The following is a 27157-nucleotide window of genomic DNA, read 5'->3' as shown; positions in this document are numbered from 1 at the left end:
CTGAAAAGGTTAAATCCAAACGTAACAGAATTTTAAAGCGCTTTTTGTATATTTTCCTGCAACTTCTACTTTAAGCTTTGCTAAAGACATTAGGAGTATCTTTGCACAAATGAAACTCTTTGCTGAATCTACGAAATTTATTACAAAATGTATTTGCAAGTAATTATCTAGATAACTTTGAAGCTGCAAGAAACAGTCTGGTTTAGTACTGTTTATCCAAAAATCAGGTAACTAAGAACATCAAGGCTGCCTAAATGTGCTTTCAGTGTTGACAATGTGTAATTCCATTTTACTGGACAATCAATCCTACTTTTGATTTTAACACTGAGCAACTCACTTAGCATTTACATCCATTGTACAGGATTTTTTCTGGACTTACAGGTGTGGTAATTAAACATCTTGCAAATTATTCACCAGTAAAGCATAGGAAGTAATCTGTATTTCTAAAAAAACCATCTAGTTTCTAATAAAAATTAAAAAAAAAAAAAAAACAGGAACACTTTTAGCACTTTTTATGACAAAACCTGTCTTTTTTTTTCCCCTCACAGGAAATGATTCATCAGTTTTCATCCCTCCAACAAATTTACTTTCTCTCTCTTTACCTGCAGGTTTGTAATGCTTAAAACTCACCTGGGGGAAACTGTGTTGACAAGAAAAACACTAGAGAAATGGGCCATGGGACTGACTGGTAAACAAAGACCTGTTTTCAAGTTCACAACCATTAGCACTGGCAAAAGGCAGGTGGAGTTTTAGTTTTATAAGGTAAATTAAAACGTTTAATAAGAAATTTTTAGCTGTAAAAATGACTAGTGAAATAGAACTTCAGAGTAGTGAGAATGAGAAAGAATTACATATGACCAGGGTGAGGTGGTTCACGCTAATGTTGTACTGAGACCAGATTAAACCCATGTTAGTGAGACCCTCTCCCCTCCACTCCCAATTCTGGGAAAAGTAGCTTGAGTGGAGAGCTAGTAAAAGCCATCTTGTTCAATACACCTTCAAACCAAGACAGCTGTTTGCCGTTCTTCATTCACAGCGTGCTTCAGTGGAGGAATGAGGAGAAAAAAGCAACGCTGAAAGAAAAAATTATGTAGTGTTTTATTGAATTAAAAATGGACCTCTCTTCAAAGTGTCTTTACATAACACACAGGAAAACTTCAGCAGTCATATAAATATAGCAACAGAAACAAATATCAAAAAAAAACAACAAACAAACAGTATTTTGGCTCAGTAAAATAACTTTCCACCCAAGGTAGGTATAACAAGTAGCAGTTTTTCATACAATCTATTCCAGACAGCAAAAACAAAAATAGAAATTCAGGAGGCCAGAGGTTGCTGGAGCTCTGTTGGCTGGCCTGCAAACCACAAACTGTCAAGGTGGAAATGCAAAGTCAATATTATGCCCTAGTCCTCAGGGTATAAATACAATACTTCCAGTGTCTAGTCTTCACATTTGATAAAGGAATCTTCTGACAAGAGTTCCAAAACCAAACCACACAGCTTCTGTCCCACTGAATTCTTCTGTCAATGTGAACCACAACAATTCGCACATTCACCTTTCCCAGATGGTTCTCAGTAACTTGGGATGGATCTCAAGGCTCTTTTACCCTCTCCCCAACAGGCTGTCACCAAACACACACCATATTGAAAACGAGATTGAGTGCAACAGCTAAGTGAATGTGGCACTTGATGACCGAAAGTGTTTCTTCCCTGACTTTTTTGTCTTGTACAAAACATAGAATGAGAACAGAAGATAAGCATATTCATTGGTCTGTACATACATGACATTCATCTATAAAACATTCCATTATCCTCAAAGTTGGAGATATCTTGACATTTCAAACGCACATTTTTCCATTCCTGTGAAGAGATTCTTACGCCAGTCTGGTCAGACACACACTCAACACACAAAGCTTGAAGCTCAGAAGGCACTGTCCCCCAGAAGCAGAGTTTCAAATTTCCAGCACACACGGAGGTAACCAAATAACTTCAGGTGGGAGAGGAAGCTATTTCCATTGGTTTTGTCACCAGTGAGGCAGAACAAGAGTCACAGCATCCCATGGTCACTAGGCAGTTCCGTGGGATGGCACCTCATATTATCAGTTTCTTTTGGTCGAGAATGGAGGGAAGAAAAGCCATGAAAGAAGAAAAAGCCAATAAATACTGTAGTGCCAAAATGAAGGAAGCAGTCTTCAAAGAGCAGAAGAATTCCGAATGATGCAGAGCATTATTTTTTTCAGATGAACAAATGATACCAAAGGATCAACTCAAAGACAAAATTTCTGCCTAATACTGTATTAGCAGTACAGCTAAGTACAGCTAAGACCTTCAAGTACAGCTTGGAAAGCACTGGAATTTGACACAGTAGTAAGCTAGTTGTTCTGTGGTAAGGGAGTTGCATGAGAAAAGATTTGCTGAAATTTGAGTTGGAGGAGAACAAAAGGTGCTGCAAGCAGCAATTAAAGGCAGATCTGAAACTCTTGCTACAAATAAATAATCACAATCTACTCAGAAGTCTTCTCTTGAATGTCTGTAGTAGGATAATTATTAACGCTGGAGCAAACAATCACAGAGGAGTTAGTACACACAGCTTCCCCCCCCAACACAGCTAAATTTAATTTAACATATGGAAAAGCTAGAGTTAGAAATATCTTGTTATCGTGACTTGTATCAAGAAAAATCACCATAGGTCTCTGCCTTTACCTGTGCCTACCTGCATGCTTTGCAACTGCCACGTAAGCCAAGACTTCACTTCAAAATAAGTAACAAACCTTTTGCCTTTTTCCTACTACTGCACAATTAGCAGAGTTGTCATATTTCTTCCTTGGGAATGCAGTCAATTGTTCACTAAACCTACATTTTAAAAATCACAAAAAATGGTGCAATATTTATCTTCCCCAAACACTATTAAAAAAAAAAAAGGCAAAAATCACTAGCCACAGAAGCAAAGCAATGCCTGTGTAAACTAACTTGAACCATGCATTAGTTTCCAGATTAATATACAATTCATCAAACTCTGAAATTGTCTATGTTGTTCAGGAGAACCAAATATGCCTTATACTCTGAGCACACAACCCACTTGTAACAGACACACGCTGAAGCTTCCATACAAAAACAAATCTCAACTTAAAAATGTAAACTTTTGAGCACAGACTGAAAAGCACACGTGATTTAGCTCTCACATCTCTCATTCCTGTAAAATTCATAACTATAAACATGATTTTAAAGAGATTTGATAACTTCTTAACAATCAATTCCCTGCAAGAGAATTTATTATTACGAACTACATCACTGTCTATACGCATCTTAGCTTCAGAGGTAACAAAATTGTGTTGTACACAATACTGCTAAAAAAAATAAAAATGAGGGAAAGGAAAAGCATTTGACGTCCGCAGTAAGTTTTAACAAATTCCTTTCCCAAACAGCTGCACAAAAGTTGCTACTCTAGCGTAAGTTCACCTAACCCCAGCCAAATTAGGTGCCCAGTCATCTTAGATTCGTTACAACGTCAATGGAGAGGGGAAAAAAAGAAAAGCAAGCAGCTACAGGCAATAACACAGGCCATCTCTCTCATTCTCTAAGTACTGAGCAACATTATTTTAGCTCTATTTTCTAAATGCACATGGAGCCAAAAAGCATGACCACACTATCCCTTTACTTCTGCCATTGCACTTAGACCCCTTTAGGAACCAGATCAACTCACTGACCTGGGAGAAAGCTACAAGGAAAAGAATTTCTGCCATGTTAGTCCGTTCAGGCAGCTTCAGTTTTCAGAGGTGACAAATGCTAAAGCCAGCACCCTGGCTGGGAACAGGAGGGGAGACCTGCTCTCTTTCACCAATGGCATCCCATGAAAACTGCCCAGCTGTGTTGCCTGTGCCCTGAAGCCCTCTGCTCCCTGAGGGGGATGAAGCCAACCATCCTGCACTCTGCATGAGAGAATGTGTCATGAGCTCATTGCTCCACATGGCTAATAAGAACATATTACACCACATAACTGGAAAATAAGTCCTCTGGAGATTTAAGATTTTTATGACCTGGTACAGCAATATAATATTATTTTATGATGTCTGCGTGGGATAAGTGACTGAAAACCACGCAGTTCTTTAAAACGTAAAAAAGATCAGGTAAGAGAATCTATGCTTTGCCAAGTTGAATAGTATTTTTGGGAGGTTGGGATTGTCTCTTACCTTTTCTCTTGGATGATACCACACTGACGCACTAACACAGATGGAATTATCTTTGAGCAAATTGAACAAAGCAGCAAATAACAAACTTGTAACAAATAAGATTCATGTCATTTCATTAAAAAAAAAGCACAAACATTTACTGGCATCAACCAAACCCATTACATAACATCACAATTATAATTAATACAGTTCCCTTCATATTCAACCTTAAACTGATGGAAAGAAGTTCTCTTTTTTCCCCCTTCCATTTTTAAAGTCAAAAATATTCCAACAAATCACAGTGCAACTCTCTTGAAAGAGCATGTATTCTCTATATCTTTATGTACTTCCTATATGGCTTCCATGTCATCAGTGTGCTGCTGATGGTATTTCAAGACATTCTATTGATTTGGCCAGAAGAAAGTGTGATTCACATCTGTAGACAAAGTTGTAGTACCTTCGATCCAGAAAATCTGGATGAGATTGTCTGTACAAAACAGATACATATGACCTTCAATTCATCCATCAATAATTATAATGAACTTCGGCAGTGATTGTCGTTTTTCTGCTGTTATTTAGGAAGAATTGGTATTTTATGGTAACAAGTGAAATCCTGATGAAGATCCACGTTTTCTGGACGGCATGTGGTAACGTACTTTTTTCCAGAATTTGGTACTTGCTGAACGAGACCTTTCTGAGAAGTCACCTTTCCATCGGATAGCCCCATACTTTTGCTTAATATATTTGATGGATTCTGGCATGTTAGTATAATCTTGTATTTTTTCGAGTTCAATCAGAATTACTTTAATACCATCCTGGATAAGAGCATTATACATGGCTAGATGCTTTTCAGACGCGTCTTCTAGAATACTGTAACATGATGGTTCTGGTACTAAAATAACTATCACTCTTCTACTTTGACGGATTTTTTCATCTGCAATACTGATGACAGCTGTAGAGAGAAAAATTGTGAAAAAAAAATCAGGCTGTTTCTCAGGGGGTTATTTTTTGTTACTCATGTGTTGCAACTGCTTCATTCACTGTTTGGTATTTGAGCCTCCCTTTACCTCACAAATAGGGACAGGATAAGAGCATCCAAGCCGTTACTGTGGGTTAGCTGACAAGTGGAGATTTGGCTAACGCAACACTCTGACCACATGAAAACATATACTGACCACATGAAAACATAAGTATTTGTATTGCATAAACAGAGAAGAGCTACCAACTTTCTACTACTTATCTCATTGATGTCATTTTATTATTACCACAGGTGAAATTGCAAAAGATTCACAAGAGTTTCTTCATTTCATCTCACATAAGCAGTCAGTGGGACGGACTTTGCAATTTTCAGCGTCAGGTGCTAGAAATTGAAATTTGGTGTGCATATACACACAAAGGAAACCTCCATAAGGATTTTAAAGCCTTGTAAGGCGATGCTTTGTAAGAACTTTCACTAAGGAAAAGTACTCTTGGATTCAGACAATCTTTCCTGATAAATTCAGATTGCTTTGTTTTCATTTTTCTTCACTTGCAGTGTCTGAAAATCTGCACTCTTTACTGCATCCCTCTGTGTTTTGACAGCAATCCTTGGAGCAAATAAAAATGATACAGTTCAGAAGTTCTCCTGCTAAATGGTACCTCAAAGCAATAGGTTCTTTTCATATCTTTTCACCCACATGCTTCCTGCCATTAGTCATCATTCACAAACACTATTTCAACTCTTCTTCCCCTCAGTATCATTCCATCTTCAGATGTCTAGAGTAGCCAGACATTAACAACAACAACAAAAAGTCTCTAAGACCTAAGTAATGATGAGGGAAAGGCTGAGATAAACAAACTCACAGACTATCTCTAAGGGAGCATCCAGTGCTGTAATGCCTCATTCCTCACAGAGAAAACGAAAATCAGAGCTCTTTAGATGGTGAAAGGTATTTAGTACCACACCTGTTTGATCTTTTCCTGAGTTATAGTTGCAGCTCACTTCAGCTGCTAATAAGAAAACTCAAGTCTAATTTGTCTTTAGATAGCTTACCTTCTCCTGCTAAATCATTCCTCCCAAATATAAAGAGGTTATATCCACACTGTCTTTCTAAGACCTCTGGCAGTATCTTCAGAGCAAAAATATCTGATGAGTACAAGCAATTCTCTCTGTTCTTTGGATACAGAACGTAGGCATCATAGATCTTCCCATCTGAAGCTAAAAAATATAAAAATGTAACCTAAAGACATAAACAGAAGAACATTCCTAAACACTATCCCACTCCACTTGAAGCATTACTTTGGGTTCTAATACCACTATTATCTAAGCATGCATAATTATATCAAGCCTGACGTATTTGTAGAATCAGGCCTTTAAGATTCAGCACACTGGATCTGAATAGGCAAGAAACTTGCAAAATTAGATAGTTTAAGTATTCTTTATTCAACCCTGAATTAAATATATATATGCGTTACCAGTGAATTGTCTAGAAAATAGCTGTTCCAGGAGAACAAGTGAATCCTTAAGAAACCCAGCAGCCACATACCTAGATTATTTTTGTAACCTGAAGTTTCGTAACACAACAATCACTTAGACATGAAAACAAAACAAAATATTTGGCAAATTTCACGATCAGAAGCACATTACGTATTTTGGAACCAGCTTTCCAGAAAGACCAAACTTAAAAGGCTTCACAGAAATCCAACAGAACAACTGCTTCCAGTAGATATTTCCTCTTTCTCTAGCCACATATCTCCTCTCAAATGTTTTGGAATGACTCATATTTAAACATGCTGCTCTTATAGATGCACCAGTCAACATTATTCTGAATGCCAGGATTTTACAGAAAATACACTAACTAGAAATGTCTTCAAATAGGAAAAAAAATAAAGTGAAATTTGTCCTGGTTCATTCGGAGTGAGGGGCAATTCCATTGTATTACTGCTTTTTGTAAGAATACTAATTAAATGATATCTGAAGAGCTGCGGCCCGAACAGCATTCAAACCACTGAATTGGGTCTTTAAGAAAAGGAATGATAGAACTGGATTCTTGAAAAGTTGCTGATTTTCCCCCGTAGATATTTTTGTCATCTGAACTAGTTCTATACATCCTAAAAATGTGTTATATTTTCAAAAATCCCAAACAAGACCAATCATGCTCCAGTGAGGTTAACTCATTGCTTTGCAAGAGAAGATGGAGACAATCTGCTCATTACAACACACAGCACACTCGAAGTACACCTTACTGCAACATAAGCATACCTTTTTCACCCACGAAAGGATGGCACGAGTTCCGATACCAAAGCACAATATCAATTTTGAAGATCTTGTAGATAATGAGTGTAACAAACACTAAAAATACCAAAGAAACTCCTCCTCCAATCAAGTAACCCTGGATGTTCTGAGCTGCAGTAGAAAGTGGAATAAAAGGGGAGACACAAAAATATAGTTATAGATAAGAAATAAGACGAGATGTTAAAAACTGGCAGTTTTCCCCTCAAATATTTAGTCATTAAAGGATTAAAAAAAAAAAAAAAAAGATGTAATGAATGACAGGACTGAAAGTTTTCCTTGTATTCTTTCTACAAATACTGTTATTTGACAAGTGTGCTTTTATATTTCAGACTACCTTAACAATGAGACAAGAGAGGCTACTCTTCAGCCAAAGCACCAAAATATTAATATTATATATGTAAATTAAGATTATATAGTATATAATATATATTAATATTAATGTATAGCCCAGAGAATTCTCATACAAAATTTGATCAGTCAGAAAACAAGAAAGTCAGAGGAGAGGAGATGACTTTCTGACCACGCTGTTCTCCACAGACCAAAAAGCTTTTCATTGTGTCAAGCCTCTTCAAAGACCCACCACTGAACCAACTAATTTGTTGTCCTTAATAGATTAAAAAACAGATTAAATAAATAGATTAAAGCCTACAAATGACTCCACAGACTGCAATTTTTAGTTCATGCATTTAAGAATGTCTGAGGTTAATTCCTACCCTGTCAATCATTGTGAAGGCCTTTATTTACAGTAAGCAAATAATTTGTTTATAGTTTTGTAGCAAGATAGGGCTGGCATCCACTTTCAGTCAGTTATCTGTTTACAATGTGGCCAGCTAAATGTAAATTTGAAAGTGACACCTGTCAAAGGACTGGCTCGCAATCAATAAAATCGGCTTTGTCACTTAAGAGACCAGGGAATATTCTGTAGCTATATTAAAAAACAAAAAAATAAAAATGGACACTTAAAAAAATCTAATGGTTTGCTTTTCTGTGTATCTGTTCTTGACTACAAAGAACGAATTTCTTGAACCTTGCATCTGAGTTTTTACAAGCTCATTTTACGTTTAATTGAAGGTTCATCTACCAAAAAGAGACATTTCAGACTAGCCAGTGCCAGGTCAAAATTACCCTGTCTCTGAGCACAGGACAGGGGTATTCAACAAGTAGCTGGATGCTCCCAACCAACATTCCTGAGCCTATCTAGAAGGTGGTAACAAAGCATATGCATCAGTAATGGAAACTCCCTGACCTTCCAAGCAATCTATTTCACTGTTTCACTTCATCATCGTTAAGAGCTTTTCCTACTATCTAAACAGATTATTTTTTTTCTCCTGGCAATCTGAGCCCATTATTTGTTACTGCAGGACAGGACAATCAGGTAGCGCATGTATGTTCAGTTGCTTTTGACACACTGTTCCATACTTGGTTATGTCTCCCCTCAGCTCTTTAAGAGAACTGGCGATTTCCACTCCTCTTTTCTACACACATGATCTCCTCTGATCCACATGCTTCTTTGCAAGTGTGCAAAATGAAGCACAGAATTCCACCAAGGCCTAATATTTGCTCCAATGTATTTAAGTATTTCATTAATGCTTGCTAAAACACCTAACAAGAGAAGGCAAAGCAAATTCAAAGTGCTACTCCCTTTAATTTTGCTAAGAAACACAGTTTTAGCTGCAAGTAGTGTGGTGTCAAACTAATTGGAAAGTAGGCATCATTGATCACAATTTTTATCAAGATTTGATATTTTACCTGGGCGTTCCAATTTGATGTATGATGTAAATTGTTGAGACTCATATATGAAATGACAGAAAAATTTATAGGCATAATCCTTTACTTTCACTTTTGAAATGTTAAATTTTGTTCCAGCTACAGTAATTCCATGAGGCATCCCCTTTCTGCCATTAAAAAAGGATTAAAATAAAAAAAGAAATATCAGTATAGAAACTGGAATCTTTGCTGAATCTATCTCATGTTAAACACTATTTGCAAATACATGAACATTCATTTTTGACCTCTACAAACCTAAGAGGTTTGTAGAAAAGAAAGCAGTTTGCAATGTAGCCCCAGACTTTTTTTTTTTTTTTTTAACTGATGATGGCACTTGGTCGAAACAACAATGCTTCTGCATGAGTCTGAACTGATAAGCTGAAAATCCTGTCACACTTTCCCCCCCACATACTTCTTTGTGATAAGTTTTAAGGATTATAATTAATAGCAGTGGTTGCTATAATTTGAAAGCATCAATACATCCACACTCTACAGTAGCACAGACCAATCACCACAGAGTAACAAAGGTCCTGCTCTCTTGGAAAAGAGATGTTCTACAACAAGAGCTTCTCCTTTGTGTTCTTTGAAATTAACAGCCACATCTGTACTTCAACAGGGCATTTTTTTTTTTTTTTTTTTTTTTGCCTTGGAACAATCTACCCTTCCCATATTAATGATGGAGGGGAAGATGTAGTCTATTAACAAAAGAATTTCATAAAAACAAATGTATATGTAAGGCTTAAATATGATATGTTTTATAATAGCATTCTAAAAACGTGTGTATGGCTGCTTCATTCCATTTGTACCATGTATTCATGCATCAGTATTTATAATAAATTATTTATTTTTAAAAATCAAGCAGTAAGAATATAATGTACTTGATGCACTTTTAAGCAGTCTTTCAATGACCACTGCCATTGACTACTAGTCAACTTTACAGTGAATTCATTGCAAGTAACTGCAGGTTACATCACCTAGAAATGCACTTACAGTTCAATGTATAAAGATACTTACTCATAAAACTGTTCCCTGTAGCTGCTATCAAAGTCATCAACATATTCATTGTTAACTTCCCAGTATGGAATCAAGCTATTTATGCCAGAGGATACATTGCATTCCATGACTACGTGAGAGCCTACAAAACAAAACAAACCATTTAAATACAGCAATTGAAACTCTTGTAACAGAAGCAGGATCAAGTGACCAGGATCAAGTGAACAACTGGGAAAAGGAGGGATAAGAAAAAACCCACCTACCTTATGAAAAGCAGAGTCCATTAAACTCATCCATTTCTACTCCACAACTGGGTGTCTCCAATCTGGATGTGAATCCCACCCTAAATGTAGGTAACTGAATGTTCATGTCTACATGTGAACTAGATGTCTAAGCTATAAAGGAGTTCACACCTCCACTGGATTCTGCTCATATTAAAATAGACACCTGGGTCTTATATCTGAATGGCTCTCTGGACTCCACTGACTATTACTGACAGATCTCCAGGGCCCAAATCAGTTGCCTATACATAGTATGGTGACATCTGAGATGTTCTCCAGAAACCCAGACATCTGTAGGGAGCTGGCAAATAGGCCTCCAGATCTTCAGAAAATCTGCGTATCTAGAGCAGCCAGTTCATCCAAAACAGCACTAGACATCTATGTTTAGGCAACTGAATTGAGGTCCTATTAATAATAACATGAGTTGAAGCCCCTACCTACCTCATATGCAGATACCCATGTGTAAGTGTCTCCCTTTAGTCTCATGTGTGACTGCTTTCTTAGGATCTGTGAGGTACTTAAAGCTGGATTTGGGTACCTTAGACCAGCTAAAATGAACAATAATATGACAGCAAGTTATAATCAACAGTATTCAAGCCATAACAAATGTGGATCAACTGTTCATTTAAAATATCAAGGAATCTAAACAAATTGTCCCATAACAAATCCTAATACAGGCTGAGGGACCACACGCAGGCCCTGGACTGCTAGTTACTTTATTCTCCATTTTCTCAGCAAGTACGATCAAAGGAGAAAGAAAATCCTAAAGGATGCATACAGTAAATGAAAATGCTTCTTAAGGTCCTAGGCACTTCCGACTCCTGAGTAGTGGTTGCACTGGCAAGATTTTTTCTGAATTATATGGGAAGTCGTAATTAATTTACCAGTAAGAATTTGGGATGAGATTTACATGACATTTGAGTGGCTGCAAGATTCAGTACACGGAAACACTACCATGATATTACTGTATTTCTTCCACAGTTACAATTGCAAAGGAAAGGTAAGTTTTCATAAAAAGATGAGGGCTGTATGAGTTTATAAAAAGATGGTGGCAAGTATCCCTATTTCAGCCTAAGATCTGGCAAATAAATTTCCTATTAGCAGCACATATAGTGCTTTTCCTTATTAGAGCACAAATAGAGCTTTTCAGACATGTATTTCCAACAAAACCAGAGAAGCTGTAATTACCAGAAGAGAGGAGGCTGTTGAACCATTTCTAACTATTTCCAAGAGAATTAAATGATCATCTGAAGACCACAGCACTGTAAGTCTATAAAATAATACTATTTGTATCAGGTCCTGAATTTTCCCACTTCTGTAAACTTCATTGTTTAAAATAAAACCTTCCAAACTTTGAAGGAAAATAACTCCTATTAAAGCTTGTTCTTTATTCTGATCAAAATCTCATCCTCACCAGAATCTGGCAACTTTAGAACAATATATCTTTCACAAGTTGTAGAAGTCAAAAAAGAAAAGGAAAAAAGAAGGAAAAAAAAATGGAGAAAAAAAAACAAGCAAGGAAACAAACTACCCAGTATCTCAGTATTGTTCACTTTAGTTTACTACCATGTGCTCAAAGTCAGAAGTTGAGCAGGACAAGATGTTTCACATGAAGTTGTAAACTCAACGCCAGTAAAAGCAGCAGCAGAAGTAGCTGTGATTTACATAAGAATAATCCACAGTGCTACAGGCTCAGTTTCCATGTGGAGCTAAAGCCCCAACATGACCTTTCCTCTGAGCTTCTTTAATGCCCTAACTGCTAATAGTTGTTTACTCAAAACAGTACAAGACATCTCAGATCTCTCTGCACTAGGAAATTGTAGTAAATAGCCACTCACACTTCTCCAAGATCAGTTAAAGCCTTTTTTAAATCAAAGACTTAGTTTGAAACAGTTCTACTTGGTACAAAATGGTATTTGAAACCGTTTAATGCCCTAGAAGAAGGAATAAAAATCAATTTTTTGGAGAGGGAAGGGAGACAGGAAACACAGAGGAAGAGAAAAACTACTAAGCCAGTCAACTGGTAACTATCCTAAGATGTTGCATACTTGTAGCTGTATTCCCAATGATACTGTACATATGTCAAGACACAGGCAGTGAGAAATGGTACAAAGGGCATATGGCAATAAACAAAAAATAGATGCACCCAACATATGACATTGCTGGTCAAGAAACTCCAATCTTAGGTGCACACAGTTATTCTCCCTGCAAATTACTTGGGAGAATCATGTTCTATCATCTGTGTTCCAGATAACCTCAATCCAGATGCCTAAGTACCAGTCTTGCTGAAATCACTGGAATTGTTAACGTGTTATTTCAGTAAAACAAATAAACTCCCAGACTTTCTAAGTTTTAATGATTTCTTAAATAGTCACTACTTACCAAGCTCCACTTCAATTGTATTGTTCCTTGGATAAATAAACTCTGGTCTCATCTGCAGTGGGCTTTCTAACAGAAAGAAAGAAAAATGAAATCTTTGGACAATGAGTTCCATGACTTACTTCAACCAACACTTTTACAATGATTTCATTTTATTTTTTGGTACTAATGCAGCACCATTATGAACTACCAGTTTCAAAATTCCAATGGAAAAAAATCTCTAATGAAATTTACTGTACTCATCCAAATTTTAGCTTCCAAGACAGCAGGAAATTTTAGCTTATCTTTAAAACATTTAAAAAAAAAAGTCTCAGACTTACTGGCAGTTGATGTAGAATAATACAAAACCAGATAACAGAAACACAAGCAAATAAGCGCAATGAACTGTTGAAGAGATGGATAAGGAAGGGAAAGAGAAATTACCTCAGTGACCTCCTACATCAGGTGAACATCTATTTAAGTAAAAGAGTTGTCAAGAATGCACAAACTGGGCTAGAATTTTATCATTCTGCATGATACATAAACTCACTGCTAACAAGCCACTGTTCTTGTGTCACCTATCTAAACTAAGAATGTTGATTTAATCTAAGAAGATGGACACTTTACCTCCAACCTTTACCTCCACTTTACCTCCTTTCCAAAAGGACTATAGCCGTGGTAGCGCTCAGGTCGTTATTAATGCTGTCTACAGAGACAAGTTGACCAATAGTGCCAGCAGGAGTTCTGCTGTGATGGTCTCAGCAAAATAAATAAATAAATAAATAAAATCTTTCTGTTTGTTTTTGTTTTAATGGTTATTTACATGTTTTTTGCAAAAACAAACCAACACTCCCATAACCACTGCTTTCTTCTGATTTCTAACCCCACATTTCTCATTTCCCTATGACAGTTCTTCCTCTGAAGCAACGCTCAAGGGTAAGCAATATGCATTGTTGTACTTTAATTGTAGCTTTTTAGGGAAAAAAAATGATTTAAAGATAATCTGGAGCTCTGTTTTCACAGAGCTGAAAGTTATCATGCCAGACTGCTTATGCTTGCATACAAATAACAATAGTAGAGGAAAAAAACAGAAAACCACCTCTGTGAACTCACCTTTAACCACTAGACTCATGGTTCGTGAAACATTGTATTGTTTTCCCATGTATGTATATACCATACGGCATGTGTAGTTTCCTTTGTCTTGTACAGATACATTGTGAATCAGGACAGCATTTTCACCCTCTGCCAACATAAATCGCTTGTCTTCTAGAAATCCAGGCTTACACTCCTAGATATATCAAAAGTACCTGTGAGTTAGGGGAACTAATCATCTTATAATTAAGCCCATTAATGAACTCTACTGATTATTAAAAATAAATAAAAATCAGCATCTTGCTATTTTTATTGAAAATTAAGTTGTCTTTTTTTTTTTTTCTAAACCACAATGTGGGTCATATATAAGCGTCACTGTGCTCCAACACGAAGCCCAAAGAGGTCTTGCTGCATTTGCACCTTTTAAATATCACTGCAGCCAATTCTTTAAGTTTTCAAAGGTAGTCTTTTAGTTCACTGCCTTCATTTAATATCTTGAGTTAAATAGATAACCCCAGGTGTACCAGAAGTTTTTTACACCTGCAGTGGAGGCCTTTGAGACTGTCTCCCACAACATTCTCCTAGGCAAGCTCAGCAAGTGTGGGATAGATGAGGGGCCAGTGAGGTGGATTGGGAGCTGGCTGGATGGCAGAGCTCAGGAGGTTGTGATCAGCGGTGTTGGAGTGATCAGCAGTCCAGCTGGAGGCCTGCAGCTGGAGGTGTCCCCAGGGGTCAGGACTGGGCCCAGTCTTGTTCAACTTACGCATCAGTGACCTGGATGAAGGGACAGAGCACCCTCAGCAAGTTTGCTGGTGGCACAAAGCTGGGAGGACTCCCTGATACCCCGGAGGGCTGTGCCTGGGGCCTCAGAGGGGCCTGGACGTACTGGAGGAAGTCCAGCAAAGGGCAACGGAGATGGTGAGGGGACTAGGGAATTTCTCTTACAAGGAGAGGCTGAGCGAGCCGGGACTGTTCAGCCTCGAGAATATAAGGCTGAGAGGGGATTTTATCAACGTGTCTAAATATCTTAAGGGAGGGTGTCAAGATGATAGAGCCAAGCTCTTTTCGGTGGTTCCAGCAACAGGCACGAACTAACATAGGAAGTTCCATTTTAATACAAGGAGAAACTTCTTTACTGTACAGGTGACAGAGCGCTGGAACAGGTTGCCCAGAGTGGCTGTGGAGTCTCCTTCTCTGGGGATATTCAAAACCCACCTGGATGTCACCCTGTGCAAGGTGCTCTAGGTGACCCTGTCTGAGCAGGGGTGTCGGACCAGATGATCTCCAGAGGTCCTTTCACCCTCAACCATTATGTGAGCCTGTGCGTTTCTACATTTCTACTTCCCTGAAACTGAGCTGTTGTAGCAGTGACTCATGCTGTTGGGTGTATTATCACATCTGCGGCAATGCAAAAGCAGAAAAAAAAATATATATCCTTTCTCTTCTCTGACCTATAAGCAGTTTACAGCCACATCATCTCAAAAAGAACCTTGGTGCTACATTTGTGCATCTTATTTCAGATATAACATACAGGCCCATATAGGTGCTTTAAGACCAACAACAGAATTAAGAGCTGAACTGCCTTAGAATTTTACCTCAGCATAGAAAAAAAAACAAAACAAAACTGTTCCAAGCTTGAATAGGCTACAGAGTATTTTGCCAGAATCAGAGCAAGAGGCATATGAATGCTGCACCATAATCAACAGCTAAGACAAGCCTAATATTCTGAGAAATAGAAATAGCTATGCGGAGCCTTATATTTAAGGAAACACAAGTTTTTGAACTTACTGCCTCCATACTTTACCTGCAAACTTATCACCTATATAAACTGGACACTTCACAAATCAACAAACAAAAGCAACACATTTTTTAGACTGCAAGTTCTTTCAGAGTCAAAGTGGACACAGTATTGTTTTTTTTGTTGTTTTGTTTTAAATATCTCTCATACCTCCTCACATCTTCCCAAGAGTATGGCAACATAGATGCCATACTCAAACCTCACAGTGAATAAACTTTCCTTCCAAAAGCTGCTGTTCACAATTACATCATAACGTATTTTAAATAGAATATTTTCTATGTTCTATATCTGAAATATTTATGTACAATACCTTATACCAGTGTACTTCGGGCTTAACATTGTCTTCATCTTTAAAATTCTCTAGATCAGGGCATATAATATTTCCAATATTTGCGCTGTTCACCACTTGGTCATACTTCATTTTCCCATTAAAACACAAACCATTATCGTTCTTAAAAACCTTTAAATTTATAGTTTTCTGGTTAGAGCGATTAAGACCCCTGTAACGAGAAGAGCAGACAAGTCAGGTCACTAACAACAAGGTCTCAGCAGCTCAGGGAGTTTATAGAGAGGAGATTTCAGGAGTTACAGGGACTTCAATATTTCCACCAGCCTTTCTCCTACCACCCCTGCTACTGTCTCCTTAGCTCTTAAACACCACTCTCAGCTCCTCACTCCCCATTCCAACCATGAGAGATCGGGATAAGCTCTGATGTTGTGAATAGAAGTGGAATCTGCTCTGCTCTGGAAGCACCGGAGGGGAATTCAGGACTTATCTTACTTACTGGAGTACTGTGTTCAGGTTTGGGGCCCCCAGCACAAGAAAGATGTGGACCTGTTAGAGCAAGTCTAGAGGAGGGCTACAATGATGATCAGAGGGCTGGAGCACCTCTCCTATGAAGAAAGGCTTCCTATGAAGGAAGGCTGTGTCCTTGAAGGGACACTTTAAGAAAAGAAGGCTTAACTTTTTGCAGAAGAGAGACAAAGCTTTTGAATACCGTGTACACCAAGACGAAACACCGGTGTGAAACTACTTCAGACTGAGAGCTTACAGGAAACAGAGAACAACCTGTGGTATAGCAGCTCTCCAGAAGATACAGCACTAGAAAGCAGAAGTATAAGCCAGAAATAAAGGAATACTCATTACTTCTTGTTTACTCTTCATTTCTCAGTGCTCTGTTAGGAGAGAGGTTTCCAGAGAAGTCAACTGTATGTTTTGACATAACTGGCTACAACTTTTGTTTGCTGCACCTTGACAAATGCTATAATTAAGGCTTAAGTGCCTGATGCACAAAATATAGCCTGGTTAATGCAACGGAACTTTAGTATATGCTTTTTGGCATGCTGACGTTGTGCAAGCAAGACTTCAGAGGTAAGGTGCCCAAGAGAAGACAAAGCAAGAGTGTCTAAACTAAAACAATGTTTATTATTTAACTAGTTAGCTTTGAAGGGGTTGCATTTCTTCCCTCTTTCAATTTGGGATTCATTACTGACTCTGAAGTAAGAAGCTGCAACAGCTTATGACCTGTGCCTACACTGGAGGTTCTTGCAGATTACTGTTACTACACACAATCCAAATTCCTTCAACATAACTGGTGTGCTGTATGCACAGTAGTACACCTAACTACACCCTACTAAAACAAATTTTGGGTCACCCAAAAAGCCTGTGTTAGTTGTTCTCAGCATGATGTGGCAAGACCACGACATCAACAACAAAAATTTTATGCGCCTTCCTGGCATCAATTTCCTGTTCAGCACACACTGAATTTCAGCCATTGTAAGATTTGAGCACCTGAAGCAGTAAATTCCAGTGCAAAAATCTGAGCTCTAAATATAACAAGAGCTTGAAGATGCCAAAAAGCTGAAAAGATTCTCGTTTCTTCTCCATGCACTTAGATCTTCTGAACAGTGCTGGAGACACAGTACTCTCAGTCTTTAAAGCTGTCTAGCACATTGCTTTGCTCTTCATATGCATTCCCATTTTTAACCAGTAATGCTTTGTAATGTTTTATAATAAGACATATAAGAATGGTTTACAGCATCTTGATTTGTAAATTTCCCAAAGGATTCCCAAAAAGTTGTAAAGCTCTCCAGAAAGTCTGTATTTGTTGATCCTCTGTAACATAAAGAGAACTCTCTCTACTTAGATCCTTCTTATATTTAACCACACTCAATGAAGAAATCAAAGTGTTATTCTGATGTGTCACTATCAAGCAGCCATCTGAACACAGGAAACACTGATGGAGTTAAGACTTTTTTCAGTGACCTTCATTCAAAACTAACAAGACACCCCACACCCATTAACAATAATATTGTTAATATTATTGAGCTTTAACATAAGTTTTCTATATGAACCACTTTTGCAATGCTAAATTCTACACACGTGGGATAAAAAAAAGTGCACTAAGTAAAAAAAAAAAAAAAAAAAGGCACAGTCAAAACAGTGCTTTTAACTGATCTAAGGTTTCTACCTAAAACAAAAAATCCTGTACACCCAAGTCCTACAGATGTTACTCCACTGTAAGTACTAGTAATTCAGTTGTTTCCCTCCTCCTTTCCTTACCTTACTTCACATTCATAAAGTCCAGAATCTTCCAGCGTTGCAGGAATGAACCAAAGCAAACCCTTTCGCACATGGATCCTGGCATGTCTCTCTGTGCTTATGGGTGTATTACTACCATTTTTATACCATGTCACATTGTAATCAGAGTAAAGCGCTGGCAATGTTATTATTGGGCAACTGATAGCTGTAGGCTCTCCAACAAGCACAAAGTAATCACAAATAATGCACTCTTCTATAAAAAAAAAAAAAGAGAGAGAAAATGGTTATTAGCGTTTTTAATGTTTTTTTTTTGTTGTTGTTGTTTTAAGAAGTATTAATATCAATTCAAAGTTAAAAAGAATTAGGAAGTAGACTGTCTGTAACTATTTATCATTAAAATATTACAAGATTACTGCTTCTTGTCTGTTTAGCACCCTCTGGTTGAATAAACACATACTTCACAAAGCTTAAGTCATAACTTCTCCCTATTGAAGTAGTCAGCAATAGCATCACTGCAAACCATGACATCTTTCACATCCTACCTATTTCAGCATGCTAGCACTTATGAAGAATTACCATATTCTTAATGTAGATACCATCTATCAAAAGCATACTGAAAACAGTAGCAGCACACACTACTCCAACTGTAGTGCCAAAAACAAATTTGGGGGGGTGGACGTGTTTGACCTGAAGCACATGACTGCGTGGAATTAGATCAAGACCTCAACCCACCAAAAAAGACTGTGAACCAACACATAATGTAACTTAAATTTGAAGAGATGCAGTACTTAGAGTAGGAAATCTTGACTATAACGTGTTATTTCCTTAATGTATTTGCAATTTTTCTCCTCTACCAATAGTACCACCTTTTAAATGATAAAATGCTACTGTGATCATCACATAAAAGGTGAGCATAAAGAGCATTTTTTTTAATTACAGGCATGGAACAAGTTTACATGACAGAATCATGCATCCTAGCAAGGGATTTTTAAACATCAGGCAAAAAATACGAGAGGAAAGACGGACAGATACTGCAAGAAGTCATTAAGAACTCAAGCCTACAGGCCGAAATTACTTTGAAAATACCAGTTTATCACAAACAGAGTAGGCCACTTGGCCATAAAACAGATTTTAAAAGCTTCCAAACATTTGCATACATATGCAACACTGAATTTGTATGAAAAATATCTTATTTTGCACATTTTGCTGAATGACCATAAAATTCAAAGCTAACGTACTGAATTTCAAAATACGTCTTCAGTAACCTTTCCACCCCTACCACCATCCTGTCACCTAATCTAAAATTTTGAAATAGTTCCCTATAGAGCTTAAACTAATTAAGATCCGTTAATATTTTCCTGCTTATTCTAAGAACAGCATGGTAAATACCGTTAAATTATGTAGCCTAAACTCTACTGAAAACTTAGATCTATCATTAAAAATATTACTAATTAATTGCAAAGGAAACTGGCCTCTACCTTTCTGTTTTCAGGACTAGAGAAACAGCACATCTCTTAAAGAAGGCATTTAACAGCTCACTTGTAGTCAAGGAAGCCAATCTCTTTACACTTTCTTTAAAGGAATTAGGGAGTGGTTATTCAAAGCCTCAGTACCCTAAATTTATGTGACTAGATTTAAAACTATTTATGTCAACCTGTCCTTCCCATGCCCAGTGCAACTTCAATCTAAAACGCGGCATTCAGAATATCTTTAACACTTTGAATCCACTATTTTCTCTCAGTAACTCTTTTCGACTAGACATGCACAACTTGTCTCTTTTTTAAAATGGTAATTTCAACAACGTATTTAACTTACCAGCACTGAACAAGGGTATCAGTAGAATTACATGACCAATAAGCAAAAATGTTGATGTCATCTTTTGCTGCAAAGAAAAAAATATTTTCCATTAATGTGGTATGAGCATTCCAAGCTGCACTGTCCTCTGCACCCTGCGTTACTCCTTAAAAATTTAGGAAAAGCATTAGTCATCGTGGGGAGGGAAAACTCGGTTTGGCAGTTTAACCCCAGCCTTTGAAGATTTTGGCCACCACCAAAGTTGGGGCCCACAGAAGGCTGCTCAGTTTTCAGCTTTCCATTGGAACTTTTCCAATTTTCTTCTGGAAGAACTCTTGCATAACGTGTATTTTTCTTTTGCCAGCCTAGCTAAACCCAAAAACAACTTTAACATGGATGAAATTATGCTAGCATACAGCTAACATTTAAGTTATACTATATAATTTTGATACCAAGCTTGACTAAGCTGCTCCTCTCTCCACATTTACGAAAGACACAATTGCAGAGAGACATGAGGTTTCATCCTGCAAACGGTGCTCCTACCATTGAGGCAGCACTGCTTTTAACAGCTGATGAACTTGTAGCTCTTTGCTGGAGGACAAACGTACTGTAACTCTAAGGTGATCTGGCAGGCACTTAAATTCGTGTCTAACGGTGACAACATTTTCAGACAAACATATGTGGAAACCGTGGGTGATGTGAATTGCTGTGGTCAGACACAAAACAGCAAAGCCTCCTAGAACTGTAGTTGCACTTCACACCTCAGGTCTTCTTCACAGGTTTCTCTAACACATACACGACTGAACAGAAAACCACTGCCCTCATAGCCCACAGCTGGTTTCCACAAAATCTCTGCATCTTAACCAAGCCCTCTCTCAGACGGACCTGCTTTTTCCTTGGCAAGAAGTCATCAGAGCCCCTCCCAAGCCATGCACTGACAGCCAGCGGGAAAACACTTGACCCCTTTCCTTTCTGGCAGTTCTTTGTAGGTTAAGGTCTGCACTTAACTGTCTTGCCTTTCCTACGTGACTATTCTGTGTGCTACTCCAGATTGCACTAAAGCAATCTGCTTTCCCATGTAACAATCATTGCAAATGCAATGACCACAGGTGCTAGTACTCTAATCAGCTAGAAATGGCTTGGAAGAAGAGCATGTATTCCCTGAAAAACACCCATGGCCCTGAATTACTTTTATATCCAATATAGTTCACACAGCAACGTATAGGCCCCACCAGCTACTTCTTTTGAAACTTTGCACATATGGAGGCGTCAGGGCAGAAGGAACGGACACACAGAACCGAGTTCAACATTGGAATATAAAAGCTTCCAAGTATTTACTGGATTTGAAACAACAGTTTATCTGTTTATCTGACAAAGCATTCATACCATAGCCTTTATTTAGTTGCCTTGTAAGTGTTTTTCCTGTAACTTGTCAGAGTTGATCATCATTCTTGACATTCCAGTTTACCTGTAAAAAAAATGAAAAGGGAAAAAGTGATTGTACAAAACAGATTATTTGGACAATAGAATCATAGAATTTTTCAGTTTGGAAAAGATCTAGTTCTTTGGAAAACTGATCTAGTTCATCTAGTTCAACCTTTAACCTAGTACTGAAGTTCTTCACTATACCATGCTACTAAGTTCTAAATCTACACGTTTATTGAAGACCTCCAGGGATGGTGACTCAACCACTTCCCTGGACAGCCTATTCCAATACCTAACAATCTTTTCAGTAAAGAAATTTCTCTTAAAATCCAACCTAAACCTCTTATGGTACAACTTGAGGCCATTTCCCCTTGTCTTATCACTTGGTGATTGGGAGAAGAGCACAATCCCCACCTCACTGTAGACTCCTTTAAGGTACCTGTAGAGAGCAATAACGTCTCCCCTGAGCCTCCTCTTCTCCAGCCTAAAAAATCCCCAGTTCCTTCAGCCGCTCCTCATAGGACTAGTGTTCCAGGCCCTTCACCAGCTTCGTAGCCCTTCTCTGGACACGCTCCAGCACCTCAATGTCCTTCTTGCACTGAGGGGCTCAAAAATGAACACACAATTTGAGATGCAGCCTCACCAGAGCCAAGTACAGGGGGACAATCACTTGGTTGAAAACCCAACTAACCAAAATAGTCATGCTAACACAAAGATAATTTTTTTCAACAGTCATCCTAAATGTAAAAGCAAGAGCATAATTGTGCCTACACTGGAGACACTACTTAAAACAAAAGCGGAATAACAAAACTTGCAGCGAAGACTGACCAAGAACTCTAGAGATTTGAAAAATATTGTTTCTGTCAAAAAGACGACATTACACATGTCAAAGCAATCAACAAAGCCAGACATAAGTAACCACTTTGTAAGACTGAGCTGACTACTCTAAGTAAACGATGCCTAAATTTAGGGCAAAAATAAGTAAGCAATCTAACAGGTTAAACTTTACATTTTGCACTCATTACTAGCTTCAAATACCAAGGGTGGATGTCTTTCTAATAGTGTATGATAAAGCTCAACTTTTTAGGAAAAGTTCTATTGTTTACAAGCTTCTTTCCCCCTAGTTCAAATACTGCAATGATAAAACCTGGAAACTCTGGAAAGAAGGGAAGAAGCCTCCAGCTTTTGTATTTGCAATATCTGAGAATATGCAGAGCATTTTTATTCTGGTTTCAAGTGACACAAAAGGTTCTTACAAGCATTCTTTCTTAAGAAGAATATACAGCGAAACATTATTCAGACTCCATAAATGTGAAACTTTGTTTAAAACACAGATGTTTGTTCACATACCTAGTGACTAGCCTTATACTGCCTTCTACCTCAGTCACAGCAGTATGAGATGCCCCTATGACACAGCTACAGAGGCTCAAAAAGTCTCACTTATGTAGAGAGAACAGCAACTTCACTGATGACACTGTCTACATACTTAGTTTGAAAAACTATTTCAGCTCAAAGCTTGCTGAGCTCAAAGGAAAAATTTTTGTATGCGAAATCTTTTCGAAAAAAGAAAAAACCAAACCACCCACCTACCAATCATATCTGTGGTTTGATCTACTAAAAAAAGAAAAGTTTTGATTTCCAAGTTACTTTCCTAATATTTACCTTCCCGTAGCTGAAATATGACTTACTACTTCTTCAAATTTTTAAAATTAACATCTTGAAAACAGAAATAGAAAATATGTTGACCTGATTTAAGATACTGACTTTTTGTTCATCGAAAGATGCCTGTCATCACAGAACTTGCCCTTTTACTTGCCTTAGGCATACTGCCAACTTTAAACACGGTAAAAACAGCTTTTAAAGACATATTTGGCCCCTAAGCAAACTTGTCCTTCAGGAAGCTGTGAAAAAGGCATAACCGTAGCTTTCTTTTCAAAATTTTCTGTCTTCAACTTTTTAAATGATTTTACTTGTAAATAATTTACAAATACATGGACATGACTGATTCTTGTAAAGGCCAACACAATGACAAATCATTCAGGATAATAGCTTAGAAAGCATCTAGATCCTTCAATTGTTTATCAGCACTTTGCTATTAATTTATTTAAGTGATTTTCAATATTGATCACTACCTACAGGCACTTGTTTCTATTAGGGGACCAACAGATCCTTAGTCTCTAAGCCATAAAGAAAAAAACAAAAATTATGCTTGAAGTGCAACTTGAGATATAAAGTGCCCCGATTTTGTAAGCACGTTGACATATGAGTCAACTTTTTATGTTTAACTAAAATTTTTATTAAAGTTTAACTGAAACGGGAAGGGGGGGGGGGGACAACAAAAACAAACAAAAGAAATGTACTTGTTGCAAAATACAACCACCAAGACAAGACCCCCCACAACAATTCATACAGCTCACACCTTCTTCCTTGGTGTGTTTACTCCTGTCATTAGGCTTTTTTAAGCAAAGCAAAGCAAAACAGACTTTCTACCAGTCGTACTTTGTTTCCCGTCTACTCTACCTGAGGTCCCAACTTTCCTGTCTAACGTGCTCAATATATGAGCCAGATGTAGCTGACCATATCCAGTTCAGCTTTGAGAAAAAGTGTTAGCAACCATATACCTAGATTCTGAGCTAAATGTTTTGTTACAGATACCGCCTCACCTTTCATCAAAGCACAGGGAGAGGGGGAAGAGAGAGAGAGAGATGGATGGATGTCCAGACAGACAGATGGATAGCTGTAGATGTAGGTAACTAGCCATGGATGCCAGCAAAATGAAAAGATACCTATCCACAAATTTCCACCTCACATCAAACTGGAGACAATGAGAGCATCCATGACACCTTCAAGGAAGTGAACTTACCAGTATTTAAATAAATCAAACCCAGTTCCTCCTTTCAGCATCAAGTTGAAGAAGCTCATTTTGTAGTCAGAGCTTGTAGCAGTTTTCTATGTCATTTCAACTCCTGATACCTGTCAGTATAAAGTAATATGAAAAAGTTGTTACTTAAATCGAAAGTAAATTATTACTTTTTCACCATCATTTTCAAAAAACAGAGCCATTTAAAAGGACCTGGAGGGCTCACGTAGATAAAACTGTAAGTATAAAAAACACAGTGATGCAAAAAAAAAATATAAAAATTAATGCATTATTCTCAGGGAAAAAAAATAAAATCAAATGTTTACCAAAACCAGAAAGTATTTCTCACTTGAGGATTAACTTAAAGGATCTAAGTTAAGGATTTTGTGTTATTAAACATTTGTGCAAGAGTTTTAAGTCAGTTCCCCAGCTTTCAAAGCATTCCAATTTCACAATCGGTATGAAAGACAAGTGTTCGTTTAGGAACTGTTTTTGAGAGTCTAAGCACATACAAGGAGTCCAAGTCAAACAAGACCGAAGTTACCAAGCTTATGAGGAACAAAAACAAAACGCATCCAGCGTTTTCCTGACATCCCTGGCGAAATTCCCCAGAGTTAAGAGCTGCTTCTGGAAACTTGAAAACTTGAATCGTGATTCAACTCGGTAGCTGTTGGGTGACGACCCACTCCTATCGAGCTTTCGCTCCATCGAGAGCTGTCGTGCAATGCCTTGGTTGCAACCATCCCAGCCCCTACGGCTGCTGCAGGGAGATCCGCAGGCAGCTCTACCAGGGCAGTGCTTTTGCCCAAAGCCTGCTCTTGTCATCGTAACTAACAGTTAAAAAAAAAAAAAAAAAAAAAGTCCTTGTTTGATCAGGGTTGTGCAATAAACAGTTGCTGTGGTGTTTTACCAGGTCAAGGAGATTTACGAAAAGCTTTGTCCTGCTTCCTGTTATAAGCCTTAAAACGTGGCACGCTCGGCGCTCCTACGCTTCTCGCTTCCCTGCAGCCTTTCCTACCTGCTCTTGTGCAGTGGGACACGCGGTGAAGAAGCACAGGGGCACGCCAGAGGAAAACGCCTCCCAACGAGGCTGCTCGGTGCCGCGCACGCTGCGACCCAGCGGCCGCCCGGCCCCCGCTGCCCCTCGCTGCCGCGGGGGGAAAATGGCCGCGCCCCCGCGCGGCCCGCAGCGCAGGGCCCTTGCCGCCCTCCCCTCCGCGCCTCAGTCCGAGGCGGCCCCCCGAGCCCCGCCGCCCGCCGCCCTTCCTCACCTCCGTCTGCTCCCCGAGCCTCGGCGGCCGCCCCGACCCCGCCACATAGCGGGCGAGCAGCAGGCTCCGCCTCGGCCGCCGAGCCGCGCCGGGGACTCGCCCCTCCCCGGGGCCGCCCCTCGGCCTGCACCGCCCGGGGGATGGCTCCGAGGGTACGGCGTCGACGCTGGCTGGTTTCCCTCAGGGATCGTGGAGAGCCGTGGTCCGGAGCCCTCCTCAGAGCTCCTCAGGGCCATAAACATGAGTTTATGAGTCTATGCTCGGGTTTGGAGCAGAGCTTTTTTGCTTTCTGTCAAATAAGTGGTTACTTTTTGTCCTGTTTGGTCATCCGTCCCTTCTGCTGTGTCAGGGCATCACTCTTCCAGTTCAAACAATTAGCTTTTTCCTTCTGGATTTCAGTAGTAACTGTATAGAAGTTCTCATTCGTTACTTGGATGGTGAAATTAAGCATGTTCAAACATAAAAATGTAATTTTTTCCAAACAGGAAAAAGTTCCTCTGGAATCGCTTCCTTGCCTATAGTTCTCAATTCAGTGTCCTCTCCTCCTTGAATTGGACTTAGCCTCCTTCATTTTGATTCCACCCAACATACTTTTGGTCACTCCTCAAAAACGCGACTGGAGGGTACTCAGTTATCGCTTATTCCCATCTCTGCTTTTATTCAAAACCTTCCACCTGCATAAACTCCATTGAGATTCCAGATAAAGTAAGCATTCATAATACAAATTATAAAAACGTAACATAAAAAGAAGGCTCCCCTTGTGGTTTGAACAGTTCCAAAAACAGTGTGAAGGGACTAGTTAAGGGGTTGGAAAAGTGTGGGAAGGAATGTTTTAAATTATTAAATGGCACAGCCAATCCTCTGTTCCACACTTACACAACGATTGCCATTTCCAAAGTGGAAAGCTTAGTCTTCTGGGGGGAAAAGGGCTAGATTGCTTGTCTCTTGGTTTCATTAACACTAATCAGAGAAAAGAAGGGATTGTCCTACTGGGCTTCTTCTGTGTTGACAATTTTAGGACGAAGAGCTTCCCTGAGCCATGGAGTTCTCAGAAAGGAAAGCCATGAAATACTTACCAGCTTATTGGATGATATAAAGCATGAGACAAAACCTTATGAGCTAGATGGGTAAATTTCTTTTCCTGTTGCCCGTGTGTTTATAAACCTTTGCAAACTTCTATTTATTTTAGCTCTGTTAAAGGAATATTTTAATCTACTTTTGCCTTCACAGTTTTTGACTCAAGGGTGGTGTTAAGGTGACTGGCTAACACTGAAACATTCATTTCATAGGCTATAACAATCCTAAGAACAAAGATACTAAGGTGCTGTGAGTGGCTATTTGTGCAATACATCATTCCACAATATCCAAAGGATGATAGCAATGCTTCCAGTTAAGCTGCACAACTAGACTGAAAGTCGGTGACTCGTGAGGGTTCATAGAAAGAAGTCTCTGCCAGTAGCTGGCAATAAGCAGGAAAGCCAGGGAACAGGGAGCGTGCCAGAAACCCATCAGTCTCATAGAAAGAGTAACACC

At 38.7% G+C, this 27157-nt stretch overlaps 1 protein-coding gene across 1 annotated transcript; it reads right to left on the bottom strand.

The window, feature by feature from the left end:
* Window positions 1-1081: 1081 nt before the first annotated feature.
* On the bottom strand, window positions 1082-25757 carry LOC106041672 (interleukin-1 receptor type 1-like). Its single transcript, XM_013190243.3, has 13 exons — window positions 25625-25757; window positions 24357-24466; window positions 21455-21536; window positions 20090-20156; window positions 18296-18527; window positions 16043-16232; window positions 13956-14130; window positions 12867-12932; window positions 10225-10345; window positions 9193-9338; window positions 7411-7554; window positions 6202-6366; window positions 1082-5121 (listed from the first exon to the last, which is right to left on the bottom strand). Exons 3-13 carry the CDS (start codon window positions 21455-21457, stop codon window positions 4763-4765), a joined length of 1668 nt encoding a protein of 555 aa, XP_013045697.3. The 5' UTR covers window positions 21458-21536; window positions 24357-24466; window positions 25625-25757; the 3' UTR covers window positions 1082-4762.
* Window positions 25758-27157: the final 1400 nt, after the last annotated feature.

The sequence above is a fragment of the Anser cygnoides genome, chromosome 1 (genome assembly GCF_040182565.1).
Source record: "Anser cygnoides isolate HZ-2024a breed goose chromosome 1, Taihu_goose_T2T_genome, whole genome shotgun sequence".
Classification (NCBI taxonomy): domain Eukaryota; kingdom Metazoa; phylum Chordata; class Aves; order Anseriformes; family Anatidae; genus Anser; species Anser cygnoides.
The sequence above is the reverse complement of the archived record's forward strand: the minus strand, read 5'-3'. Positions and strand labels throughout refer to the sequence as shown.

Bases quoted from the DNA above. Each gene is read 5' to 3' on its own strand.
- LOC106041672 (XM_013190243.3), bottom strand. The intron at 12,933-13,955 runs GTGAGTTCACAG...TCTTTCTGTTAG, and splicing joins CATGAGTCTAGTGGTTAAAG to AAAGCCCACTGCAGATGAGA. The intron at 7,555-9,192 runs GTAAAATATCAA...TTTCTACTGCAG, and splicing joins CATCAAATTGGAACGCCCAG to CTCAGAACATCCAGGGTTAC.